Source organism: Pseudophryne corroboree, chromosome 6 (assembly GCF_028390025.1).
Source record: "Pseudophryne corroboree isolate aPseCor3 chromosome 6, aPseCor3.hap2, whole genome shotgun sequence".
Lineage (NCBI taxonomy): Eukaryota > Metazoa > Chordata > Amphibia > Anura > Myobatrachidae > Pseudophryne > Pseudophryne corroboree.
Genome location: NC_086449.1, coordinates 47,331,488 through 47,357,706, shown reverse-complemented (window position 1 = coordinate 47,357,706; position 26,219 = coordinate 47,331,488). Strand labels below are relative to the sequence as shown.

Sequence of the window (26,219 nt, the reverse complement as noted above, 5' to 3'; positions counted from 1 at the left end):
GGTCACTGTGGGGAAGTGATGCTGTCCCTGTATATGGTTACAACAAGGGGAGGAGTGGTGCAGTCCCTGTGTATGGTAACAGGAGGGAGGGGGAGAGGAAGTGATGCTGTCCCTGTGTATGATAATAGTGGGGAGGTGACGTTCTCCCTTTGGTTACAGGGGAGGGGGGGAGGTGATGCTGTCCCTGTGTATAGGCGCTGCGGTTGTTGTGACTTGATATCACGTGAGGCTGCTGTCACGTGACACGCCTCATTCTAGAATATTACAGGCTGCCCACAGTAATGATGGCCACCGGTCCTCGCCCACCTCTTCCTGTGAGGGCAGCCAATAAGAGCGCGGCTGCGGTCACATGACTTGCCAGCAGGCTGAGGCTGACAGACAGAGCTGTTCGGTGAATCCTCCGTGTCGGTCATGGTTTCGCTCCTGTGCTGCGGGCCCAAGATGGCGGCGTGCGGGATCGTCCTCAGCGTGTGGGGGGTCATCATGCTGGTAACTATCATCATGCTCTGCCATATGTCTGTATATACTGTGTGCAGGTTACAGGGGTGTCCCTGCCGTGTATATACTGTATTATATAGGTTACAGGGGTGTCCCTGCCGTGTATATACTGTATTATATAGGTTACAGGGGTGTCCCTGCCGTGTATATACTGTATTATATAGGTTACAGGGGTGTCCCTGCCGTGTATATACTGTATACAGGCTATGGGGGTGTCCCTGCCGTGTATATACTGTATACAGGCTACGGGGGTGTCCCTGCCGTGTATATACTGTATATAGGCTACGGGGGTGTCCCTGCCGTGTATATACTGTATACAGGCTACGGGGGTGTCCCTGCCGTGTATATACTGTATGCAGGCTACAGGGGGTGTCCCTGCCGTTTGTATATACTGTATGCAGGTTACGGGGGTGTCCCTGCCGTGTGTATATACTGTACACAGGTTACGGGGGTGTCCCTGCCTTGTGTATATACTGTACACAGGTTACGGGGGTGTCCCTGCCGTGTATATACTGTACGCAGGCTACAGGGGGTGTCCCTGCCGTGTATATACTGTATGCAGGCTACAGGGGGTGTCCCTGCCGTGTATATACTGTATGCAGGCTACAGGGGGTGTCCCTGCCGTGTATATACTGTATGCAGACTACAGGGGGTGTCCCTGCCGTGTATATACTGTATGCAGGCTACAGGGGGTGTCCCTGCCGTGTATATACTGTATACAGGCTACGGGGGTGTCCCTGCCGTGTATATACTGTATACAGGCTACGGGGGTGTCCCTGCCGTGTGTATATACTGTATACAGGTTACGGGGGTGTCCCTGCCGTGTGTATATACTGTACACAGGTTACGGGGGTGTCCCTGCCGTGTGTATATACTGTACACAGGTTACGGGGGTGTCCCTGCCGTGTGTATATACTATACACAGGTTATGGGGGTGTCCCTGCCGTGTGTATATACTGTATACGGAGGTGTACCTGCCTTGTATATACTGTGTACAGGCTACGGGGGTCTCCCTGCCGTGTGCATGGTGTGCGGGATACATGTATATTGATCTCTGCATGTGTCCTATGCATACAATCTCTACTGTGTGTGTTTCTGTCTGTCCCCCAGTGAGCTCAGTATGTGGAACCTGCGCTGAGTCCCTACTTCTGTATTAGTTGTGTGTGTCTCCAGGTGACTTCTAATATCCCTATAATGTGCACACCCCATATGTAAGCAGTGCTGTGTTATTAGTAACATGTCCCTAATGCTCACACTGTGGCCTCTCTCCTGTCTCACACAAGGGGTTATTGTGTTGCTCATGCATCCTCCCCCCGCATGCTTCCCCTTTCCATACTCCTGTTTGTCATGTGCCCAGGACACTTGTCTGTTCTGTATACGTGTGTCGGAATAGCTGGGCAGTGTTGTACGTACACACAGCGGCCTGAGGGGTGCGCCGGTATGGGTGCTGTAAGCACTCCCTGTGTACATGTAAACACTGCCTGTACTGCGCTCTGGCTCAGGGTGCTGTAGTCTGGTCGGGGCTGGTAAGAGGCCGTGTATACTGTCATGGGAAGGACATTGTACCCAAAACAGATGTTGGCCCGTCTGATCTAGCTAGCTTTCAAGGACGCTGTGTAACCTGTGGCTTGCTGGGTATCGATGCACTACAATTTCCAGCAAAAGTGTAGCAGCTACTGTACTTATATTGTAATTTTGTACAAAGTTGCCTGCAATGGATCCTCCTCTTCCTTAATGCCCTCTCACTAAGTGGCCTGGATACAGTGTAGGGTACCCCTTAGGATAATTAGATTATAATGATATTTCTCTATCGTCCTAAGTGGATGCTGGGGTTCCTGAAAGGACCATGGGGAATAGCGGCTCCGCAGGAGACAGGGCACAAAAAAAGTAAAGCTTTTACCAGATCAGGTGGTGTGCACTGGCTCCTCCCCCTATGACCCTCCTCCAGACTCCAGTTAGATTTTGTGCCCGAACGAGAAGGGTGCAATCTAGGTGGCTCTCCTAAAGAGCTGCTTAGAGAAAGTTTAGCTTAGGTTTTTTACTTTACAGTGAGTCCTGCTGGCAACAGGATCACTGCAACGAGGGACTTAGGGGAGAAGTAGTGAACTCACCTGCGTGCAGAGTGGATTTGCTGCTTGGCTACTGGACACTAGCTCCAGAGGGACGATCACAGGTACAGCCTGGATGGTCACCGGAGCCGCGCCGCCGGCCCCCTTGCAGACGCTGAAGAGAGAAGAGGTCCAAAATCGGCGGCTGAAGACTCCTGAGTCTTCATAAAGGTAGCGCACAGCACTGCAGCTGTGCGCCATTTTCCTCTCAGCACACTTCACACAACAGTCACTGAGGGTGCAGAGCGCTGGGGGGGGCGCTCTGAGAGGCAAATAAAAACCTTATTAGAGGCAAAAAATACCTCACATATAGCCCACAGAGGCTATATGGAGATATTTAACCCCTGCCTAACTTCAAAAATAGCGGGAGACGAGCCCGCCGAAAAAGGGGCGGGGCCTATCTCCTCAGCACACAGCGCCATTTTCTCTCACAGAAAAGCTGGAGAGAAGGCTCCCAGGCTCTCCCCTGCACTGCACTACAGAAACAGGGTTAAAACAGAGAGGGGGGGCACTGATTTTGGCGATATTGTATATATATAAAAGATGCTACAAGGGAGAAACACTTATATAAGGTTGTCCCTATATAATTATAGCGTTTTTGGTGTGTGCTGGCAGACTCTCCCTCTGTCTCCCCAAAGGGCTAGTGGGTCCTGTCCTCTGTCAGAGCATTCCCGGTGTGTGTGCTGTGTGTCGGTACGTGTGTGTCGACATGTATGAGGACGATGTTGGTGAGGAGGCGGAGAAATTGCCTGTAATGGTGATGTCACTCTCTAGGGAGTCGACACCGGAATGGATGGCTTATTTAGAGAATTACGTGAGAATGTCAACACGCTGCAAGGTCGGTTGACGACATGAGACGGCCGACAATCTATTAGGACCGGTCCAGGCGTCTCAGAAACACCGTCAGGGGTTTTAAAAACGCCCATTTACCTCAGTCGGTCGACACAGACACAGACACGGACACTGAATACAGTGTCGACGGTGAATAAACAAACGTATTTCTCATTAGGGCCACACGTTAAGGGCAATGAAGGAGGTGTTACGTGTTTCTGATACTACAAGTACCACAAGAAAGGGTATTATGTGGGAGTGAAAAAACTACCTGTAGTTTTTCCTGAATCAGATAAAATAAAATGAAGTGTGTGAGGATGCGTAGGGTTACCCCGATAGCAAATATTGGCGTTATACCCTTTCCCGCCAGAAATTAGGGTACGTTGGGAAACACCCCTTAGGGTGATAAGGCGCTCACACGCTTATCAAGTGGCGTTACCGTCTCCAGATACGGCCGCCCTCAAGGAGCCAGCTGATAGGAAGCTGGAAAAATATCCTAAAAAGTATATACACACATACGGTGGTTATACTGCGACCAGCGATCGCCATCAGCCTGGAGATGCAGTGCTGGGTTGGCTTGGTCGGATTCCCTGACTGAAAATATTTTATTCATGTAGAGCATTTAATAGGATGCATTCTATATATATGTATGTGAGATGCACAGAGGGATATTTGCTCTCTGGCATCAAGATAAGTGCGTTGTCCATATCTCCCAGAAGATGTCAGGGACACGACAGTGGTCAGGTGATACAGATCCCATACGGCAGATGGAAGTATTGCTGTATAAAGGGAAGGAGTTATTTGGGGGTCGGTCCATCGGACCTGGGGACCACAGCAACAGCTGGGAAATCCAACCTTTTTTACCCCAAGTTACATCTCAGCTAAAAAAGACACCGTCTTTTCAGCCTCAATCTTTCCTTTCCCATGAGGGCATGCAGGCAAAAGGCCAGTCATATCTGCCCAGACATAGAGGTAAGGGAAGTAGACTGCAGCAGGCAGCCCTTTCCCAGGAAAAGAAGCCCTCCACCGCGTCTGCCAAGTCCTCAGCATGACGCTGGGGCCGTGCAAGCGGACTCAAGGTGGGGGGGTAGTCTCAAGAGTCTCAGGGCGCAGTGGGATCACTCGCAAGTTGACCCCTAGATCGTACGAGTATTATCCCAGGGGTAAAGATTGGAGAGTCGAGACATCTTCTCCTCGCAGGTTCCTGAAGTCTGCTTTACCAACGGCTCCCTCCGACAGGGAGGCAGCATTGGAAACAATTCACAAGCTGTATATCCAGCAGGTGATAATCAAAGTACCCCTCCTACGACAAGGAAAAGGGTATTATTTTTCCACACTATATGGTGGTACTGAAGCCAGACGGCTTGGTGACACATAGTCTAAATCTAAAATGTTTTGAACACTTACATAAAAGGTTCAAATCGAGATAAAGTCACTCAGAGCAGTGATAGCGAACCGGAAAAAAGGGGACTATATGGTGTCCCTGGACATCAAGGATTACCTCCATGTCCAAATTTTGTCCTTCTCATCAAGGGTACCTCTGGTTCGTGGTACAGAACTGTCAATATCAGTTTCAGACGATGCCGTTTGAATTATCCACGGCACCCCGGGCCTTTTTACCAAGGTAATGGCCGAAAAGATGTTTCTTCAAAGAAAAAAGGCATCTAAATTATCCCTTACTTGCACGACCTAAAAAGGGCAGGTTCCAGAGAACAGTTGGAGGTCGGAAGAGCACTATCTAAAGTAGTTCTTCGACGGCACGACTGGATTCTAAATATTCCAAGAATCGCAGCTGTTTTCCGACGATACGTCTGCTGTTCCTAGGGATGATTCTGGACACGGTTCAGAAAAAGGTTTTTCTTCCCGAGGAAAAAGCCAAGGAGTTATCCGACCTGTCAGGAACCTCCTAAAACCAGGAAAGGTGTCTGTACATCAATGCACAAGAGTCCTGGGAAAAATGGTGGCTTTTTACGAAGCAATTCCATTCGACAGATTCCATGCAAGAATTTTCCAAAGGGATCTGTTGGACAAATGGTCAGGGTCGCATCCTCAGATGCACCTGCGAATAACCCTGTCGCCAAGGACAAGGGTATATCTTCTGTGGTGGTTGCAAAAGGCTCATCTATTGGAGGGCCGCAGATTCGGCATACAGGATTTGATCCTGGTGACCACGGACGCCAGCCTGAGAGGCTGGGGAGCAGTCACACAAGGAAGAAACTTCCAGGGGGTATGGACGAACCTGGAAAAGTCTCTTCACATAAACATTCTGGTACTAAGAGCAATCTAAAATGCTCTAAGCCAGGCGGAACCACTCCTGCAAGGAAAACCGGTGTTGATTCAGTCGGACAACATCACGGCGGTCGCCCATGTAAACAGACAGGGCGGCACAAGAAGCAGGAGTGCAATGGCAGAAGCTGCCAAGATTCTTCGCTGGGCGGAGAATCACGTAATAGCACTGTCAGCAGTGTTCTTCCCGGGCGTGGACAACTGGGAAGCAGACTTCCTCAGCAGACACGATATTCACCCGGGAGAGTGGGGTCTTCATCCAGAAGTCTTCCACATGCTAATAAACTGTTGGGAAAGACCAATGGTAGACATGATGGCGTCTCGCCTCAACAAGAAACTGGACAAGTATTGCGCCAGGTCAAGAGATCCACAGGCAATAGCTGTGGACGCACTGGTAACACCTTGGGTGTACAAATCAGTATATGTGTTTCCTCCTCTGCCTCTCATACCAAAGGTATTGAAGATTATACGGTGAAGAGGAGTAAGAACAATACTAGTGGCTCCGGATTGGCCAAGAAGGACTTGGTACCCGGAACTTCAAGAGTTGGTCACGGACGACCCGTGCCCTCTACTTCTGAGAAGGGACCTGCTACAACAGGGTCCCTGTCTCTTTCAAGACTTACCGCGGCTGCGTTTGACGGCATGGCGGTTGAACGCCAGATCCTAAAAGGGAAAGGCATTCCAGAAGAAGTCATTCCTACCTTGATTAAGGCAAGGAAGGAAGTCACCGCGAAACATTATCACCGCATTTGGCGAAAATATGTCGCGTGGTGCGAGGATCGGAGTGTTCCGACGGAGGAATTTCAACTGGGTCGTTTCCTACATTTCCTACAATCAGGATTGTCTATGGGTCTCAAATTGAGATCTATTAAGGTTCAAATTTCGGCCCTGTCAATATTCTTCCAAAAAGAATTGGCCTCAGTTCCTGAGGTACAGACTTTTGTTAAAGGAGTACTGCATATACAGCCTCCTGTGTTGCCTCCGGTGGCACCGTGGGATCTAAATGTAGTTTTAGATTTCCTCAAATCCCATTGGTTTGAACCATTGAAAAAGGTGGATTTTAAATATCTCACATGGAAAGTGACTATGTTACTGGCCCTGGCTTCCGCCAGGAGAGTATCTGAATTGGCGGCTTTATCTTATAAAAGCCCTTATCTAATCTTCCATTCGGATAGGGCAGAACTGAGGACTCGTCCGCATTTTCTCCCTAAGGTGGTATCAGCGTTTCACCTGAACCAACCTATTGTGGTGCCTGCGGCCACTGGCGACTTGGAGGACTCCAAGTTGTTGGACGTTGTCAGAGCCTTAAAAATATACATTTCAAGGACGGCTGAAGTCAGAAAATCTGACTCGCTGTTGATACTATATGCACCCAACAAGTTGGGTGCCCCTGCTTCTAAGCAGACGATTGCTCGTTGGATTTGTAACACAATTCAACTTGCTCATTCTGTGGCAGGCCTGCCACAGCCTAAATCTGTTAAGGCCCATTCCACAAGGAAGGTGGGCTCATCTTGGGCGGCTGCCCGAGGGGTCTCGGCATTACAATTCTGCCGAGCAGCTACGTGGTCGGGGGAAAACACGTTTGTAAAATTCTACAAATTTGATACCCTGGCAAAAGAGGACTTGGAATTCTCTCATTCGGTGCTGCAGAGTCATCCGCACTCTCCCGCCCGTTTGGGAGCTTTGGTATAATCCCCATGGTCCTTTCAGGAACCCCAGCATCCACTTAGGACGATAGAGAAAATAAGAATTTACTTACCGATAATTCTATTTCTCGGAGTCCGTAGTGGATGCTGGGCGCCCATCCCAAGTGCGGATTATCTGCAATACTGTACATAGTTATTGTTAACAAATTCGGGTTATATTGTTAAGGAGCCATCTTTAAGAGGCTCTTTCTGTTATCATACTGTTAACTGGGTTTAGATCACAAGTTGTACGGTGTGATTGGTGTGGCTGGTATGAGTCTTACCCGGGATTCAAATTGCCTCCCTTATTGTGTACGCTCGTCCGGGCACAGTACCTAACTGGAGTCTGGAGGAGGGTCATAGGGGGAGGAGCCAGTGCACACCACCTGATCTGGTAAAAGCTTTACTTTTTTTGTGCCCTGTCTCCTGCGGAGCCGCTATTCCCCATGGTCCTTTCAGGAACCCCAGCATCCACTACGGACTCCGAGAAATAGAATTATCGGTAAGTAAATTCTTATTTTCAGACTAATTGCTTTCTTGAAGTAGAAACCTAGAATTTGACGGCAGATAAGAACCACTTGGCCCATCTAGTCTGCCGTTTTTTTTTCTCTAACCTTGTTTGATCCTTATTTCTTTGTAAGGATATCCTTATGTCTATCCCATGCATGTTTAAATTGCTCAAATGTTTTAGCCTCTACCACCTCTGCTGGGAGGCTATACCACTTATCCACTACCTTTTCTGTGAAATAATTTTTCCTCAAATTTCCCCTGAACCCCCCCCCCCTCCAGTCTCAGTGCATGTCCTCGTGTCCTATTGCTTCCCTTCATTTGGAGAATGTTTCCCCCCTGTACTTTGTTAAATTCCTTGATATATGTGAAAGGTTCTATCATGTCCCCTCTTTCCCTTCTCTGCTCCAAGTCCAAACTATACATATTGAGATTTCTTAGTCATTCTGGGTATGTTTTGTGATGTAGGCCATGCACCATTTTAGTTGCCCTTCGTTGTACAGTCTCTAATGTATTAATATCCTTCTGAAGATATGGCCTCCAGAATTGAACACAGTATTCTAGATGAGGCCGTACTAATGACCTATACAGTGGCATTATTACTTCTTTCTTTCTGCTGCTGATTCCTCTCCCAATGCAGCCAAGCATCTGATTAGCCTTTCTCATTGCTTTGTTACATTGCTTACCTGCCTTTAAGTCAACTGAAATAGTGACTCCTAGATCCCTTTCCTCCTCAGTAGTTCCCAGTATAGTGCCATTAATACTATATTTAGCATTTTTTGACATTAAACTTTAATTTCCACCCTCTTGACCATTCCTCTAGTCTACCTAAATCCTCAGTCATTTGTTTTACCCCACCTGGTGTGTCTACCCTGTTGCATACCTTTGTGTCATATGCAAAAAGGCATACTTTCCCTTTAATGCCATTTGCAATGTCACCAATGAAGATATTAAAAAGCATTGGACCAAGTACAGATCCCTGGGGTATTCCACTGGTAACATTTCCCTCCTGTGAATGCACTCCATTTACCACAACTCTCTGTTTTCTATCCTTCAACCAAAATCTTATCCATTCAATAATCCTAATATCCAATCCCAAACTTTCAAGTTTATTTAGCAGTCTGCGATGTGGAACAGTGTCAAAAGCCTTACTAAAGTCTAGATAAGCTATATCCACGGCTCCACCTTTATCCATCACTTTAGTCACACAGTCAATAAGACATGATCTCCCCCCAGTGAATCCATGCTGTTTGGGATCCTGTAAATTGCCGGATTTGAGATTATCTACAACTTTCTTTTCTCTGACGTCCTAGTGGATGCTGGGACTCCGTCAGGACCATGGGGAATAGCGGCTCCGCAGGAGACAGGGCACAAAATTTAAAAGTTTGACCACTAGGTGGTGTGTACTGGCTCCTCCCCCTATGACCCTCCTCCAAGCCTCAGTTAGGTTTTTGTGCCCGTCCGAGCAGGGTGCAATCTAGGTGGCTCTCCTAAAGAGCTGCTTAGAAAAAGTTTGCTAGGTTTTTTATTTTCAGTGAGTCCTGCTGGCAACAGGCTCACTGCAACGAGGGACTTAGGGGAGAAGAAGTGAACTCACCTGCGTGCAGGATGGATTTGCTTCTTAGGCTACTGGACACTAGCTCCAGAGGGACGATCACAGGTACAGCCTGGATGGGTCACCGAAGCCGCGCCGCCGACCCCCTTGCAGATGCCGAATAGAGAAGAGGTCCAGAAACCGGCGGCAGAAGACGTCTCCGTCTTCATGAGGTAGCGCACAGCACTGCAGCTGTGCGCCATTGCTCTCCGCACACTTCACACCAGCGGTCACTGAGGGTGCAGGGCGCTGGGGGGGGCGCCCTGGGCAGCAATGTAATATACCTATTCTGGCTAAAATATATCACATATAGCCCCTGGGGCTATATGGATGTATTTAACCCCTGCCAGGTTCCAAAAAAACCGGGAGAAGAAGCCCGCCGAAAAGGGGGCGGGGCCTATTCTCCTCAGCACACAGCGCCATTTTCCTGCCCAGCTCCGCTGCGAGGAAGGCTCCCAGGACTCTCCCCTGCACTGCACTACAGAAACAGGGTAAAAACAGAGAGGGGGGGCACTTATTGGCGATATTTATAATATTTGAGCTGCTATAAAGGGAACACACTTATTAAGGTTGTCCCTATATATATATATATATTTATAGCGCTTGGGTGTGTGGTGGCAAACTCTCCCTCTGTCTCCCCAAAGGGCTAGTGGGGTCCTGTCTTCTATCAGAGCATTCCCTGTGTGTCTGCTGTGTGTCGGTACGTGTGTGTCGACATGTATGAGGACGATGTTGGCGTGGAGGCGGAGCAATTGCCTGTAATGGTGATGTCACCCCCTAGGGCAGGGGTGTCAAACTCAAATTCATCGGGGGCCGCATCAGCAGTTTGGTCCCCATCAAAGGGCCGGTTGTATCTGTAGGTCTATGTGTCCACTCTTTATTATCATAAATTAATGTCACTGCATTCAATTATTACTGTTTTTTGTAATAATGTAAGTAATAACTAGCTCTGAAAGCAGAAACATAGTCAGAATAATGACAAGTAGATATTCAAATGTACAATTATTGTACAATGTATTGAAAAATGTTTTTTGGTAACAAACATTAATTTTTTTTTAAACATACAAATATTGCCAAACACTGTTTATTAAACATATGGAAAACACAAGGCCATGTGCCCCCTTTTATAGTGCCCAGCCATGTGCCCCCTTTTATAGTGCCCAGCCATGTGCCCCCTTTTATAGTGCCCAGCCATGTGCCCCCTTTTATAGTGCCCAGCCATGTGCCCCCTTTTATAGTGCCCAGCCATGTGCCCCCTTTTATAGTGCCCAGCCATGTGCCCCCTTTTATAGTGCCCAGCCATGTGCCCCCTTTTATAGTGCCCAGCCATCTGCCCCCTCCATTTACTTTACTTTTTACTTCTTTCTTTCTTTTACTTCTTTCTTCTTGCTCCTCTCCGCGGCGTCCGCGCGCTCCTCTGATCCCTGGAGATGTCGGGCGGACGTCACGTGATGACGTCACGTCCGACACCCAGGGAGCAGTGCGGGGCAGGAAGAAGTCGGGCCAGGTCCCGGAAGGTAAGGCACGGAGTAAATTCATTGAAAAAAAAAAAGGGGAGGCTGCAAGGCTGGCGGCGGCACCGCGGGCCATCAGACGAGGTCTGGCGGGCCGGATTTGGCCCGCGGGCCTTGTGTTTGACACCCCTGCCCTAGGGAGTCGACACCAGAATGGATGGCTTTGTTTATGGAATTACGGGATAGTGTCAGCACGCTACAAAAGTCGGTTGACGACATGAGACAGCCGGCAAACCAGTTAGTACCTGTCCAGGCGTCTCAGACACCGTCAGGGGCTGTAAAACGCCCTTTACCTCAGTCGGTCGACACAGACCCAGACACTGACACTGAATCCAGTGTCGACGGTGAAGAAACAAACGTATTTCTCTAACGTCCTAGTGGATGCTGGGGACTCCGTCAGGACCATGGGGATTAGCGGCTCCGCAGGAGACAGGGCACAAAAAGTAAGCTTTTAGGATCACATGGTGTGTACTGGCTCCTCCCCCTATGACCCTCCTCCAAGCCTCAGTTAGGTTTTTGTGCCCGTCCGAGCAGGGTGCAATCTAGGTGGCTCTCTTAAAGAGTTGCTTAGAAAAAGTTTTTAGGTTCTTTATTTTCAGTGAGTCCTGCTGGCAACAGGCTCACTGCTACGAGGGACTTAGGGGAGAGAAGTGAACTCACCTGCGTGCAGGATGGATTGGCTTCTTGGGCTACTGGACACCATTAGCTCCAGAGGGAGTCGGAACACAGGTCTCGCCCTGGGGTTCGTCCCGGAGCCGCGCCGCCGACCCCCCTTGCAGATGCTGAAGATTGAAGAGGTCCGGAACCAGGCGGCAGAAGACTTTCAGTCTTCATCAGGTAGCGCACAGCACTGCAGCTGTGCGCCATTGTTGTCAGCACACTTCACACAGCGGTCACGGAGGGTGCAGGGCGCGGGGGGGGGCGCCCTGGGCAGCAATGTATAATACCTGTATGGCGAAAAATACATCACATATAGCCCTTGAGGCTATATGGATGTATTTAACCACTGCCAGATATCACAAACTCCGGAGAAGAAGCCCGCCGAAAAGGGGGTGGGGCCTATTCTCCTCAGCACACAGCGCCATTTTCCCTCACAGAAATGCTGGTGGGAAGGCTCCCATGCTCTCCCCTGCACTGCACTACAGAAACAGGGTTAAAACAGAGAGGGGGGGCACTGATTTGGCGATATGAATATATATTAAATGCTATAAGGGAGGAACACTTATATAAAGGTTGTCCCTGTATAATTATAGCGTTTTGGTGTGTGCTGGCAAACTCTCCCTCTGTCTCCCCAAAGGGCTAGTGGGTCCTGTCCTCTATCAGAGCATTCCCTATGTGTGTGCTGTATGTCGGTACGTGTGTGTCGACATGTATGAGGAAAATGTTGGTGAGGAGGCGGAGCAAATTGCCTGTAATGGTGATGTCACTCTCTAGGGAGTCGACACCGGAATGGATGGCTTATTTATGGAATTACGTGATAATGTCAACACGCTGCAAGCCGGTTGACGACATGAGACGGCCGGCGATCAAATTAGTACCTGTCCAGGCGTCTCAAACACCGTCAGGGGCTGTAAAACGCCCATTTACCTCAGTCGGTCGACACAGACCCAGACACGGACACTGATTTCAGTGTCGACGGTGAAGAAACAAACGTATTTTCCTTTAGGGCCACACGTTAAGGGCAATGAAGGAGGTGTTACATATTTCTGATACTACAAGTACCACAAAAAAGGGTATTATGTGGGATGTGAAAAAACTACCTGTAGTTTTTCCTGAATCAGATAAATTAAATGAAGTGTGTGATGATGCGTGGGTTTCCCCCGATAGAAAATTATTGGCGGTATACCCTTTCCCGCCAGAAGTTAGGGCGCGTTGGGAAACACCCCTTAGGGTGGATAAGGCACTCACATGCTTATCAGAACAAGTGGCGGTACCATCTACAGATAGGGCCGTACTTAAGGAGCCAGCTGATAGGAGGCTGGAAAATATCCTAAAAAGTACACACACACATGCTGGTGTTATACTGCGACCAGCGATCGCCTCAGCCTGGATGTGCAGAGCTGAGGTGGCTTGGTCGGATTCCCTGACTAAAAATATTGATACCCTTGACAGGGACAGTATTTTATTGACTATAGAGCATTTAAAGGATGCATTTCTATATATGCGAGATGCGCAGAGGGATATTTGCACTCTGGCATCAAGAGTAAATGCGATGTCCATATCTGCAAGAAGATGTTTATGGACACGACAGTGGTCAGGTGATGCAGATTCCAAACGGCACAAAGATGTATTGCCGTATAAAGGGGAGGAGTTATTTGGGGTCGGTCCATGGGACCTGGTGGCCACGGCAACTGCTGGAAAATCCACCGTTTTTTACCCTAAGTCACATCTCTGCAGAAAAAGACACCGTCTTTTCAGCCTCAGTCCTTTCGTCCCTATAAGAGTCATATCTGCCCAGGGATAGAGGAAAGGGAAGAAGACTGCAGCAGGCAGCCCATTCCCAGGAACAGAAGCCCTCCACCGCTTCTACTAAGTTCTCAGCATGACGCTAGGACCGTACAGGACCCCTGGATCCTACAAGTAGTATCCAAGGAGTACAGATTGGAATGTCGAGACGTTTCCCCCTCGCAGGTTCCTGTAGTCTGCTGTACCAATGTCTCCCTCCGACAGGGAGGCAGTATTGAAAACAATTCACAAGCTGTATTCCCAGCAGGTGATAATAAAATTACCCCTCCTACAACAGGGAAAGGGGTATTATTCCACACTATATTGTGGTACTGAAGCCAGAAGGCTAGGTGAGACCTATTCTAAATCTGAAATATTTGAACACTTACAAAGGTTCAAATCCAGATGGAGTCACTCAGAGCAGTGATAGCGAACCGGGAAGAAGGGGACTATATGGTGTCCCGGGACATCAGGGATGCTTACCTCCATGTCCCAAAATTTGCCTTTCTCACCAAGGGTATCTCAGGTTCGTGGTACAGAACTGTCACTATCAGTTTCAGACGATGCCGTTGGATTGTCCAAGGCACCCCGGGTCCTTACCAAGGTAATGACCGAAATGAGGATTCGTCTTCAAAGAAAATGGACGACCTCCTGATAAGAACAAGGTCCAGAGAACAGTTGGAGGTCGGAGTAGCACTATCTCAAGTAGTTCTACGACAACACGGGTGGATTCTAAATATTCCAAAACCGCAGTTGTTCCGACGACACGTCTGCTGGTCCTAGGGATGATTCTGGACACAGTCCAGAAAAAGGTTTTCTCCCAGAGGAGAAAGCCAGGGAGTTATCAGAGCTAATCGGGATCCTCCTAAAACCAGGAAAAGTGTCAGTGCATCATTGCACAAGAGTCCTGGTAAAAATGGTGGCTTATTACGAAGCGATTCCATTCGGCAGATTTCACGCAAGAACTCTTCAGTGGGATCTGCTGGACAAATGGTCCGGATCGCATCTTCAGATGCATCAGCGGATAACCCTATATCCAAGGACAAGGGTGTCTCTCCTGTGGTGATTACAGAGTGCTCATCTTCTAGAGGGCCGTAGATTCGGCATTCAGGATTGGATGCTGGTGACCACGGAGGCCAGCCTGAGAGGCTGGGGAACAGTCACACAGGGAAAAAATTTCCAGGGAGTGTGATCAAGTCTGGAGAATTCTCTCCACATAAATATACTGGAGCTAAGAGCAAATTTATAATGCTCTAAACTTAGCAAGACCTCTGCTTCAAGGTCAGCCGGTATTGATCCAGTGGGATAACATCACGGCAGCCGCCCACGTTAACAGAAAGGGCGGCACAAGAAGCAGGAGGGCAGTGGCAAAACTGCAAGGATTTTTCGCTAGGCGGTAAATCATGTGATAGCACTGTCAGCAGTGTTCATTCCGGGAGTGGACGACTGGGAAGCAGACTTCCTCAGCAGGCACGACCTCCACCCGGGAGAGTGGGAACTTCATAGGGAAGTTTTCCGCATGATTGTGAACCGTTGGGAAAGACCAAAGGTGGACATGATGGTGTCCCGCCCGAACAAAAAACGGGACAGGTATTGCGCCAGGTCACGAGACCTTCAGGCGATAGCTGTGGATGTCCTGGTAACACCGTGGGTGTAACAGTCGGTGTATGTGTTCCCTCCTCTGCTTCTCATAACCAAGGTATTGAGAATTATAAGACGTAGAGGAGTAAGAACTATACTCGTGGCTCCGGATTGGCCAAGAGGGACTTGGTACCCGGAACTTCAAGAGATGCTCATAGAGGACTAATGGCCTCAGGAGCTAAGAAGGGACTTGCTTCAGCAAGTACCATGTCTGTTCCAAGACTTACCGCGGCTGCGTTTGACGGCATGGCGGTTGAACGCCGGATTCTAAGGGAAAAGGCATTCCGGAAGAGGTCATACCTACCCTGGTCAAAGCCAGGAAGGAGGTGACCGCACAACGTTATCACCACATGTGGTGAAAATATGTTGCGTGGGTGAGGCCAGGAAGGCCCCACGAAGAAATTTCAACTAGGTCGATTTCTGCACTTCCTGAAAACAGGAGTGTCTATGAGCCTCAAATTGGGGTCCATTAAGGTTCAAGTTTCGGCCCTGTAGATTTTCTTCCAGAAAGAATTGGCTTCAGTTCCTGAAGTCCAGACATTTGTCAAGGGAGTATTGCATATACAGCCCCTTTTGTGCCTCCAGTGGCACCGTGGGATCTCAAAGTAGTGTTGGGATTCCTCAAATCATATTGGTTTGAACCGCTCAAATCTGTGGATTTAAAATATCTCACATGGAAAGTGACCATGCTGTTGGCCCTGGCCTCGGCCAGGCGATTGTCAGAATTGGCGGCTTTGTCTTACAAAAGCCCATATTTGATTTTCCATTCGGACGGGGCAGAACTGGGACTCGTCCCCAGTTTCTTCCTAAGGTGGTGTCAGCGTTTCACCTGAAACAACCTATTGTGGTGCCTGCGGCTACTAGGGACTTGGAGGACTCCAAGTTGCTAGACGTTGTCAGGGCCCTGAAAATATATATATAATTCCAGGACGGCTGGAGTCAGAAAGTCTGACTTGCTGTTTATATTGTATGCACCCAAAAAGCTGGGTGCTCCTGCTTCTAAGCAGACTATTGCTCGTTGGATTTGTAGTACAATTCAACTTGCACATTCTGTGGCAGGCCTGCCACAGCCAAAATCTGTAAATGCCCATTCCACAAGGAAGGTGGGCTCATCTTGGGCGGCTGCCCGAGGGGTCTCGGCTTTACAACTTTGCCGAGCAGCTACTTGGTCAGGCGGGAACACGTTTGTAAAATTCTACAAATTTGATACCCTGGCTGAGGAGGACCTGGAGTTCTCTCATTCGGTGCTGCAGAGTCATCCGCACTCTCCCGCCCGTTTGGGAGCTTTGGTATAATCCCCATGGTCCTGACGGAGTCCCCAGCATCCACTAGGACGTTGGAGAAAATAAGATTTTACTTACCGATAAATCTATTTCTCATAGTCCGTAGTGGATGCTGGGCGCCCATCCCAAGTGCGGATTGTCTGCATTACTTGTACATAATTATTGTTACAAAAATCGGGTTATTATTGTTGTGGGCCATCTTTTCAGAGGCTCCTTCGTTGTTATCATACTGTTAACTGGGTTCAAATCACAGGTTGTACGGTGTGATTGGTGTGGCTGGTATGAGTCTTACCCGGGATTCAAGATCCTTCCTTATTGTGTACGCTCGTCCGGGCACAGTACCTAACTGAGGCTTGGAGGAGGGTCATAGGGGGAGGAGCCAGTACACACCATGTGATCCTAAAAGCTTACTTTTTGTGCCCTGTCTCCTGCGGAGCCGCTAATCCCCATGGTCCTGACGGAGTCCCCAGCATCCACTACGGACTATGAGAAATAGATTTATCGGTAAGTAAAATCTTATTTTTCAAGTAGGGCCACACGTTATATGATCACGGCAATGAAGGAGGCTTTGCATATCTCTGATACTGCAAGTACCACAAAAAGGGGTATTATGTGGGGTGTGAAAAAACTACCGATAGTTTTTCCTGAATCAGAGGAACTGAATGAAGTGTGTGATGAAGCGTGGGTTACCCCAGATAGAAAACTGCTAATTTCAAAGAAGTTATTGGCATTATACCCTTTCCCGCCAGAGGTTAGGGCGCGCTGGGAAACACCTCCTAGGGTGGATAAGGCGCTCACACGCTTATCAAAGCAAGTGGCGTTACCGTCTCCTGATACGGCCGCCCTCAAGGATCCAGCTGATAGGAGGCTGGAGAATACATTAAAAAGTATATACACACATACAGGTGTTATACTGAGACCAGCAATCGCCTCAGCCTGGATGTGCAGTGCTGGCGTGGCTTGGTCGGAGTCACTGTCTGAAAATATTGATACCCTGTATAGGGACAGTATTTTACTGACTATAGAGCAGTTAAAGGATGCATTTCTTTATATGCGAGATGCACAGAGAGATATTTGCACTCTGGCATCAAGAGTAAGTGCGATGTCCATATCTGCCAGAAGAAGTTTATGGACGCGCCAGTGGTCAGGTGATGCGGATTCCAAACGACATATGGAAGTATTGCCGTATAAGGGGGAGGAATTATTTGGGGTCGGTCTATCGGATCTGGTGGCTACGGCAACGGCCGGAAAATCCACCTTTTTACCCCAGGTCACCTCCCAGCAGAAAAAGCCGCAGGCTTTTCAGCCGCAGTCCTTTCGTTCCTATAAGAACAAACGAGCAAAAGGACATTCCTATTTGCCCCGAGGCAAAGGAAAGGGTAAGAGACTGCAACAAGCAGCTCCTTCCCAGGAGCAGAAGCCCTCCCCGGCTTCTACAAAGGCGTCCGCATGACGCTGGAACCTTACAAGCAGACTCGGGGGCGGTGGGGGGTCGCCTCAAACATTTCAGCGCACAGTGGGCTCACTCGCAGGTGGACCCCTGGATCCTGCAGGTAGTATCTCAGGGTTACAGGTTGGAATTCGAGAAGTCCCCTCCTCGCCGTTTCCTAAAGTCTGCTTTGCCAACGTCTCCCTCTGACAGGGCGACGGTATTGGAGGCCATTCACAAGCTGTATTCTCAGCAGGTGATAGTCAAGGTACCCCTCCTACAACAGGGACAGGGGTATTACTCCACGCTATTTGTGGTACCGAAGCCGGACGGCTCGGTAAGACCGATTCTAAATCTAAAATCTCTGAACCTGTACATACAAAAATTCAAGTTCAAGATGGAGTCACTCAGAGCAGTGATAGCGAATCTGGAAGAAGGGGATTTTATGGTGTCCTTGGACATCAAGGATGCTTACCTTCATGTTCCAATTTGTCCTTCACACCAAGGGTACCTCAGGTTCGTGGTCCAAAACTGTCATCAGTTTCAGACGCTGCCGTTTGGATTGTCCACGGCACCCCGGGTCTTTACCAAGGTAATGGCCGAAATGATGATCCTTCTTCGAAGAGAAGGCGTCTTAATTATCCCTTACTTGGACGATCTCCTGATAAGGGCAAGATCCAGAGAATACAGATCTGGGTCCTAGTGACCACGGATGCCAGCCTGAGAGGCTGGGGAGCGGTCACACAGGGAAGAAACTTCCAGGGCGTGTGGTCAAGCCTGGAGACATCTCTTCACATAAATATACTGGAGCTAAGAGCAATCTACAATGCTCTAAGCCTGGCAAAACCTCTGCTTCAGGGTCAGCCGGTGTTGATTCAGTCGGACAACATCACGGCAGTCGCCCACGTAAATAGACAGGGCGGCACAAGAAGCAGGAGGGCAATGGCAGAAGCTGCAAGGATTCTCCGCTGGGCAGAAAATCATGTGTTAGCACTGTCAGCTGTGTTCATCCCGGGAGTGGACAACTGGTAAGCAGACTTCCTCAGCAGACACGATCTGCACCCGGGAGAGTGGGGACTTCATCCAGAAGTCTTCCACATGATTGTGGTCCATTGGGAAAGACCAATGGTGGACATGATGGCGTCCCGCCTCAACAAAAAACTGGACAGGTATTGCGCCAGGTCAAGAGACCCTCAGGCAATAGCTGTAGACGCTCTGGTAACACCATGGGTGTACCAGTCGGTGTATGTGTTTCCTCCTCTGCCTCTCATACCAAAAGTACTGAGAATTATACGGCAAAGGGGAGTAAGAACGATACTCGTGGCTCCGGATTGGCCAAGAAGAACTTGGTACCCGGAACTTCAGGAGATGCTCACGGAAGATCCGTGGCCTCTACCTCTAAGACGGGACCTGCTTCAGCAGGGACCGTGTCTATTCCAAGACTTACCGCGGCTGCGTTTGACGGCATGGCGGTTGAACGCCGAATCCTAAGGGAAAAAGGCATTCCGGAAGAGGTCATCCCTACCCTGGTAAAAGCCAGGAAGGAGGTGACTGCACAACATTATCACCGCATTTGGAGAAAATATGTTGCGTGGTGTGAGGCCAGGAAGGCCCCGACGGAGGAATTTCAACTGGGTCGATTCCTACATTTCCTGCAACAGGATTGTCTATGGGCCTCAAATTAGGGTCCATTAAGGTTCAAATTTCGGCCCTGTCGATTTTCTTCCAGAAAGAATTGGCTTCAGTTCCTGAAGTCCAGACTTTTGTAAAAGGAGTACTACATATACAGCCCCCGGTTGTGCCCCCAGTGGCACCATGGGATCTTAATGTAGTTTTGGATTTTCTCAAATCCCATTGGTTTGAGCCACTCAAATCGGTGGATTTGAAATATCTTACATGGAAAGTAACCATGCTACTGGCCCTGGCTTCAGCCAGGAGAGTGTCAGAATTGGCGGCTTTATCGTATAAAAGCCCATATCTGATTTTCCATTCGGACAGGGCAGAACTGCGGACGCGTCCTCACTTTCTGCCTAAGGTGGTTTCAGCGTTTCACCTGAACCAGCCTATTGTGGTGCCTGCGGCTACTAGCGATTTGGAGGATTCCAAGTTGCTGGACGTTGTCAGAGCATTGAAAATATATATTTCAAGGACGGCTGGAGTCAGAAAATCTGACTCGCTGTTTATACTGTATGCACCCAACAAGCTGGGTGCTCCTGCTTCTAAGCAGACGATTGCTCGTTGGATTTGTAACACAATTCAACTTGCACATTCTGTGGCAGGCCTGCCACAGCCTAAATCTGTCAAGGCCCATTCCACAAGAAAGGTGGGCTCATCTTGGGCGGCTGCCCGAGGGGTCTCGGCATTACAACTCTGCCGAGCAGCTACGTGGTCAGGGGAGAACACGTTTGTAAAATTCTACAAATTTGATACCCTGGCTAAGGAGGACCTGGAGTTCTCTCATTCGGTGCTGCAGAGTCATCCGCACTCTCCCGCCCGTTTGGGAGCTTTGGTATAATCCCCATGGTCCTGACGGAGTCCCAGCATCCACTAGGACGTCAGAGAAAATAAGATTTTACTTACCGATAAATCTATTTCTCGTAGTCCGTAGTGGATGCTGGGCGCCCATCCCAAGTGCGGATTGTCTGCAATACTTGTACATAGTTATTGTTACAAAAAAATCGGGTTGTTATTGTTGTGAGCCGTCTGTTCAGAGGCTCCTACGTTTGTCATACTGTTAACTGGGTTCAGATCACAAGTTGTACGGTGTGATTGGTGTGGCTGGTATGAGTCTTACCCGGGATTCAAAATCCTTCCTTATTGTGTACGCTCGTCCGGGCACAGTATCCTAACTGAGGCTTGGAGGAGGGTCATAGGGGGAGGAGCCAGTACACACCACCTAGTGGTCAAACTTTTAAATTTTGTGCCCTGTCTCCTGCGGAGCCGCTATTCCCCATGGTCCTGACGGAGTCCCAGCATCCACTACGGACTACGAGAAATAGATTTATCGGTAAGTAAAATCTTATTTTAAGAGTGTTTGCATCAATTTCCCCACTACTGATGTAAGTAAGACTCACTGGTCTGTAGTTGGTTGCCTTTTCCTTGCTTCCACTTTTGTGCAGTGGGACTACATTTTCTCATTTCCAGTCCTCTGGAATTACTTTTGTAGCTAATGACTGGTTGAATAATTCTGTCTGTTTTGCCTACTTTACCCACTGACTGGGCAATTATCTCCTCTGCTTGTGCCTTTGCACATCTGATTACCTTCTTACTCTCCTTCTGTCTAACAAGATATATCGCTTTGTCTTCCTTATTTTGTGTCTGCTTACATTTCCTAAAAGCCATCTTTTTTGCTTTCACAATATTTGCTACTTCTTTCGCAAACCACACTGGCTTCTTTTTCTTTGTGTTTTTCCTAACCCTTTTGATATAAAGGTCTGTTGCCTTTAATATTGCACATTTTAATGTTTCCCACCTCTCCTGCACTGCTTCCAAATTCCTCCACTCTGCCAAATCGCTTACACATTTTCCCATCCCTACAAAATCAGCCTTCCTAAAATCCAACACCTTTTGTTCTTGTATGGGATGAGTCAGTCTCTGTCTTTATGCTGAATTAGCATCACACATGTTTTCATTCAGCCATTCAGTATTTTTAAATAGAGTAGTCACTCTGTTTGGTATCATCGTGTGCACCACACTGACATTGAACCAGAGAAGGCAAAGGAGAGAGTTGACTGAGAAGATCAGTAAGAGTTGATAGACAAGCGTGTTAAACGTAAATGTTGTTAGACCATGTCCAAGCAGCTTGATGTTACTGTGACTACAGTTGGAAATTTTAAGAGTTTGGAGTCCGTTTTTTGAGCAACAGTGGACTTCATGGAGGAAGACCCAGGAGGACGCCACTTTTGGAAAAAAAACAACATAAAAAAATATAAACTAGACTTTTCTAAAATGCACACCGACACATAGTGGCTTTCTACATGCCCTGATCTGAATCCTCTTACATGTGACGTCGGCAGCGCGTAGCCCATGAAGTACGTCACGTGACGTGCGCTGGCTTGGTGGGTATATAAGGTGTGCGATAGGCCGTCTGCACACACATCACTTGCTGCTGTCATGTGTAAAAGGGGCGATTTATCCGAGTTGCAAAAAGGGATGATCATCGGTTTTCGGGCCGAGGGCGGCTGTATGTCTGACACAGCGCAGTGTGTGATCTGTTGGCGTGCTGCTGCAGTGATTGTGTATAGTGACTGGACAAATAACACTACTGCAAATATCCGACGTGGGAACTGCGGAACACCACGCGCCGCTGATGTGAGAGGTGAACGTCGGCTATGAAGGTGCGTGAGGGCTGACCGACGCGCTACAGTGGTGCAGCTCACCGTCACAATGAACCTGGGGGCTACCAGAGACGTGTGTCTAACATGACAGCTCAGCCGTCTAGCTGCTGTCTGCGCTGCACACGGTGGTTACTCCGGCGGTTATAATAATGTGACTCCACCGTGTAATGCAAAGTCTGGTTTCTATTAAATATGGAATAAGGATGCCAGGTGCACATTCCAAGTTATTTCAGTGATAAACACGGGCTCTTCTCATTTTCATAGACGGGTACCATCAAATTTGTCCTCGTCTTTAAGTAGTTACAGGTGCTGTCATTGTGGGTTGGGCGTGATTACTGGACAGAGGAACACATAGGGAGACCTGCCAGCTCACATAGACACGTGGTGTACCTGTATACAGCGGGCGTTTTACATGCCGTCGCAATGCCACCGCCGCAGCAGTGATCCTTTTCAGTGATGAAACTACCTGAGGCTCTATAATTGCGGTCTAACGTTACAGCAGCAAAGGATAATGGGGGTAATTCTGAGTTGATCGCACAGGAACTTTTTTTAGCAGTTGGGCAAAACCATGTGCACTGCAGGGGAGGCAGATATAACATGTGCAGAGAGTTAGATTTGGGTGGGTTCTTTTGTTTCTGTGCAGGGTAAATACTGGCTGCTTTATTTTTACACTGCAAATTACATTGCAGATTGAAAACACCCCACCCAAATCTAACTCTCTCTGCACATGTTATATCTGCCTCCCCTGCAGTGCACATGGTTTTGCCCAACTGCTAACAAAGTTCCTGCTGCGATCAACTTGGAATTACCCCCAATGTTCTGTATTACATGAACGCAGCCGTGTTCTTACACCAATGTAGTAACCATTTATCAATGTCTGCTTTAGAGACCTTTCTGTGGATAGAAGTTGCTTCATTGAATTAATATTGTTTCATTAAATGCTCGTGCGGCAGTCGCAGCACCTATACACAGGGAGAGCATCACCTCCTCCCTGTACATACGCACAGCGCCTCCGAAGTCACACACAGGCTCAACAGCTTGCCCCTCTGTGCCCATGCACAGGGACAGCACCCCTGCCCCTCTGTGCCCATGCACAGGGACAGCACCCCTGCCCCTCTGTGCCCATGCACAGGGACAGTACCCCTGCCCCTCTGTGCCCATGCACAGGGACAGTACCCCTGCCCCTCTGTGCCCATGCACAGGGACAGTACCCCTGCCCCTCTGTGCCCATGCATAGGGACAGTACCCCTGCCCCTCTGCCCATGCACAGGGACAGCACCCCTGCCCTTCTGTGCCCATACCTCTTATAGACTGCTGGAAGGAACTGCAGTGCATTATGTAAAGGACGATTATAAAACATAACCCACTTTATCATTCTCTTATCTGAGCTTCCTCCGTCTTTCGGTTCTGCAGATGTCCAAACGTCCGGCACATTCATCGATAAGTATCTGATTGAACGTTCCTTCTGAAGATGTTTATAACTCCTGTGTTTTGCAGGTGCTGTTGGGAATTTTCTTTAACGTTCATTCGGCGGTTCTGATTGAGGATGTCCCATTCGTTGAGGCCGATCTGTTTAATGAGTGAGTATGACATCTCTTTTTGTCTAAACTTTACAAGGTGTTTTTTCTTCTTTTTTTTCTTTTTTTTTGATGTAAAATAATAGGTATTAATCACTTTCATTGACTGAATATCTCTTTTACAGCACTAAGCCTCCGACCAAAATATACGCCCTCTACGAGCAGGTCTCGTATAACTGTTTCATTGCTGCTGCAATCTACGTTCTCCTCGGCGGCTTTTCCTTCTGCCAAGTGCGGCTCAACAAGAGGAAAGAGTACATGGTGCGCTGAGGCGAGTGTTCGGCTGCTGTGGCGTCCTATTCTGAGAACAGTCCTGCCCTGTAACCCCCCTTTCTCCCCATGGCCCATCATCCCACTGTCAGGACTTGGAAGCACAGACTTGTGACGATACTACACACACATCCTTTATCAGGCTCCAACTTCATGACCCTCAATTCAACCCAACAGCTGCCCCCCTGCCCAATACCCACAGTGCATTGTAGTCAGTTCATTCCAGCAATAAGTAGTATTTTTGTTGGCGGAGAGTACAGGAACACAACTGCTAGGGTCCAGCCTGGCCACACTGTCCAATGGAACCTTCCAAGTGGTGAAGATCATCTCTCGCCTTGTTTCTGGAACCACTGACCATCAACCAGAGAAGATATCTAAAGAGCTCACAATCTCCATCTCAACGATTTAATTTAATGAGTTGGGTCAATGAAATCATTTCCTTCGTGATTACGCCTGTACCTTGATATATATGTATATTTGTGATACACTGGGACCAGCCTGAACGTTTCTGCTAGAGCGTTCCTCAAAGCTTCCGCTACCTGCCCAAACACTCCTCCACGTTCTCAGATGTGGTCTTATTTATGATGTAAATGTTTAATAAAGTAACGAGTTGTGTGACCGCCTGTATCTGTACAAACCTGACCGCGGAGAGGCACGGCGTTACCAGACTGTGGATGTTGTTACTCCCTAGCTGTTCAAGACCGTATCAAAGCGAAGAAAAGGAGGTGCTTTGATTCGTATCATCCAATGAGATACATGCTTCAAGGTTCTGAAGTAAAATCTGAATTTGGGTACTATGGTCCTAAGTGGCTTTGATCTGCAGATCATCTCTGGATTGTTAGGGACCAAGGGGTCTATTTACTAAGCCTTGGTTGGAGATAAAGTGGGCGGAAATCAACTCGTGTCATTTTTCAAACACCGTCTCTAACATGGCAGTTCAGAGCTGATTGGCTGGTACTTTATCTCTGTCCAATCCGCTCCGACCTGCCACGTTACAGGCTGGGTTTTAAAAACAACGGGAGTTGATTGGCTGCTACTTCATCTCCGCCCACTTTATCTCCATCAGAGGCTTAGTAAATAGACCCCTCAGGACCCCAAACAGGTCATGTTTTCCAGGCCTCCTCACAGAATCACAAGTGAAATAATTAGTTCTATGTGTGGATCTTTTAAAATGTGTTGGTGAGTAATAAATCCACCTGTGCACCTGCTAGGTGACCTAGAAAACATGACCTGCTTTGGGTCTTTAGGACTGTGTTTGAGAAACGCTGTCCTATGTTAAAGTAATAGATAACTGAGCTACAGTAGCGTTCCTATAATGACAAGTGGTAGTGTTTTTCATGGAACTATAAAAGCGCACATTTTTCAGCTCAGGTGAGTTAATTGATTGACTCAAATCTTGAAGGCATTACTAATTACTCCTGAGGATACCTTAAAACATGCAGTTATGGTTCCTTGCGGACAGACTATGAGACACACTAACAAACAGCATTTTCTAAATCATTTCTGTATAAATCGTGATTGGGGTCAACTTGTGAGTAGGTCTGAACGCCTATTTTTATTATCGTGAAAAATCCTTAAATGTTTTTATTTTAGTTCTCTTTTATTCTATTGGGGAGACTTCAGTATGGATAGGCTTACCATACCATCCCATCCCTTTAAACAGGACTCTCATGTACTACACAGGTTCTGTGGCTGATTACAACCAGGTGAAATTCAGGCTTGAAGTCGGCCAGCCATGGAACCTGTGTAATTCAGTAGTGTCTTGGTTTAACCACTTGCCTGGCATGGTGGCATCAGATGCCACCACACCAGCAAGTGTTTTATCTGACCTGGTTGTACAGGATGGGACTAGTCACATAGACCGTGTTAGCAGCGGCAGGGAAGGGAAACTTCCCACCGCTGCTGCTCTCAGAGGTCCCTCTGCCTCCCTGCACTCTCCCCCCTGTGTCTGCCGTGCTGCTGATCATTGCCGACTGGTCAGCACGGCAAGAACTCCCCAACCAGCGGCTGCAGACAATGGAAGCTGCTGGGAAAGTGTAAAACAACCTCCCCAAGCCACCCCCAGAACCCCTCTCTACCTGGCAGCTGTCTTGGGTGTAAAAAGTAGCATTGAGATGTTACCGATGTTTCTATGCTACCAATCTTCCCCGACCGATGTTCCAATGGTTGAGAAAAATTATTTAAAAACAAATGTTTTGTTGTTTTTTTTGTTTT

At 48.3% G+C, this 26,219-nt stretch overlaps 1 protein-coding gene across 1 annotated transcript; it reads left to right on the top strand.

The window, feature by feature from the left end:
- Positions 1 to 340: 340 nt before the first annotated feature.
- RNASEK (ribonuclease K) lies at positions 341 to 24,623 on the top strand. Its single transcript, XM_063930954.1, has 3 exons — positions 341 to 489; positions 23,656 to 23,738; positions 23,861 to 24,623. The coding sequence occupies exons 1-3, from the start codon at positions 412 to 414 to the stop codon at positions 24,003 to 24,005; spliced, it is 306 nt and encodes a 101-aa protein (XP_063787024.1). The 5' UTR covers positions 341 to 411; the 3' UTR covers positions 24,006 to 24,623.
- The last annotated feature ends 1,596 nt before the right edge of the window (positions 24,624 to 26,219 follow it).

What these genes read in the sequence shown, in the direction of transcription:
- RNASEK (XM_063930954.1), top strand. Translation starts at nt 412, where the DNA reads ATGGTTTCGCTCCTGTGCTGCGGGCCCAAGATGGCGGCGTGCGGGATC. An exon ending in TGTGGGGGGTCATCATGCTG is followed by an intron (nt 490 to 23,655) that starts GTAACTATCATC and finishes TGTGTTTTGCAG; the next exon opens with GTGCTGTTGGGAATTTTCTT. An exon ending in GAGGCCGATCTGTTTAATGA is followed by an intron (nt 23,739 to 23,860) that starts GTGAGTATGACA and finishes TCTCTTTTACAG; the next exon opens with CACTAAGCCTCCGACCAAAA.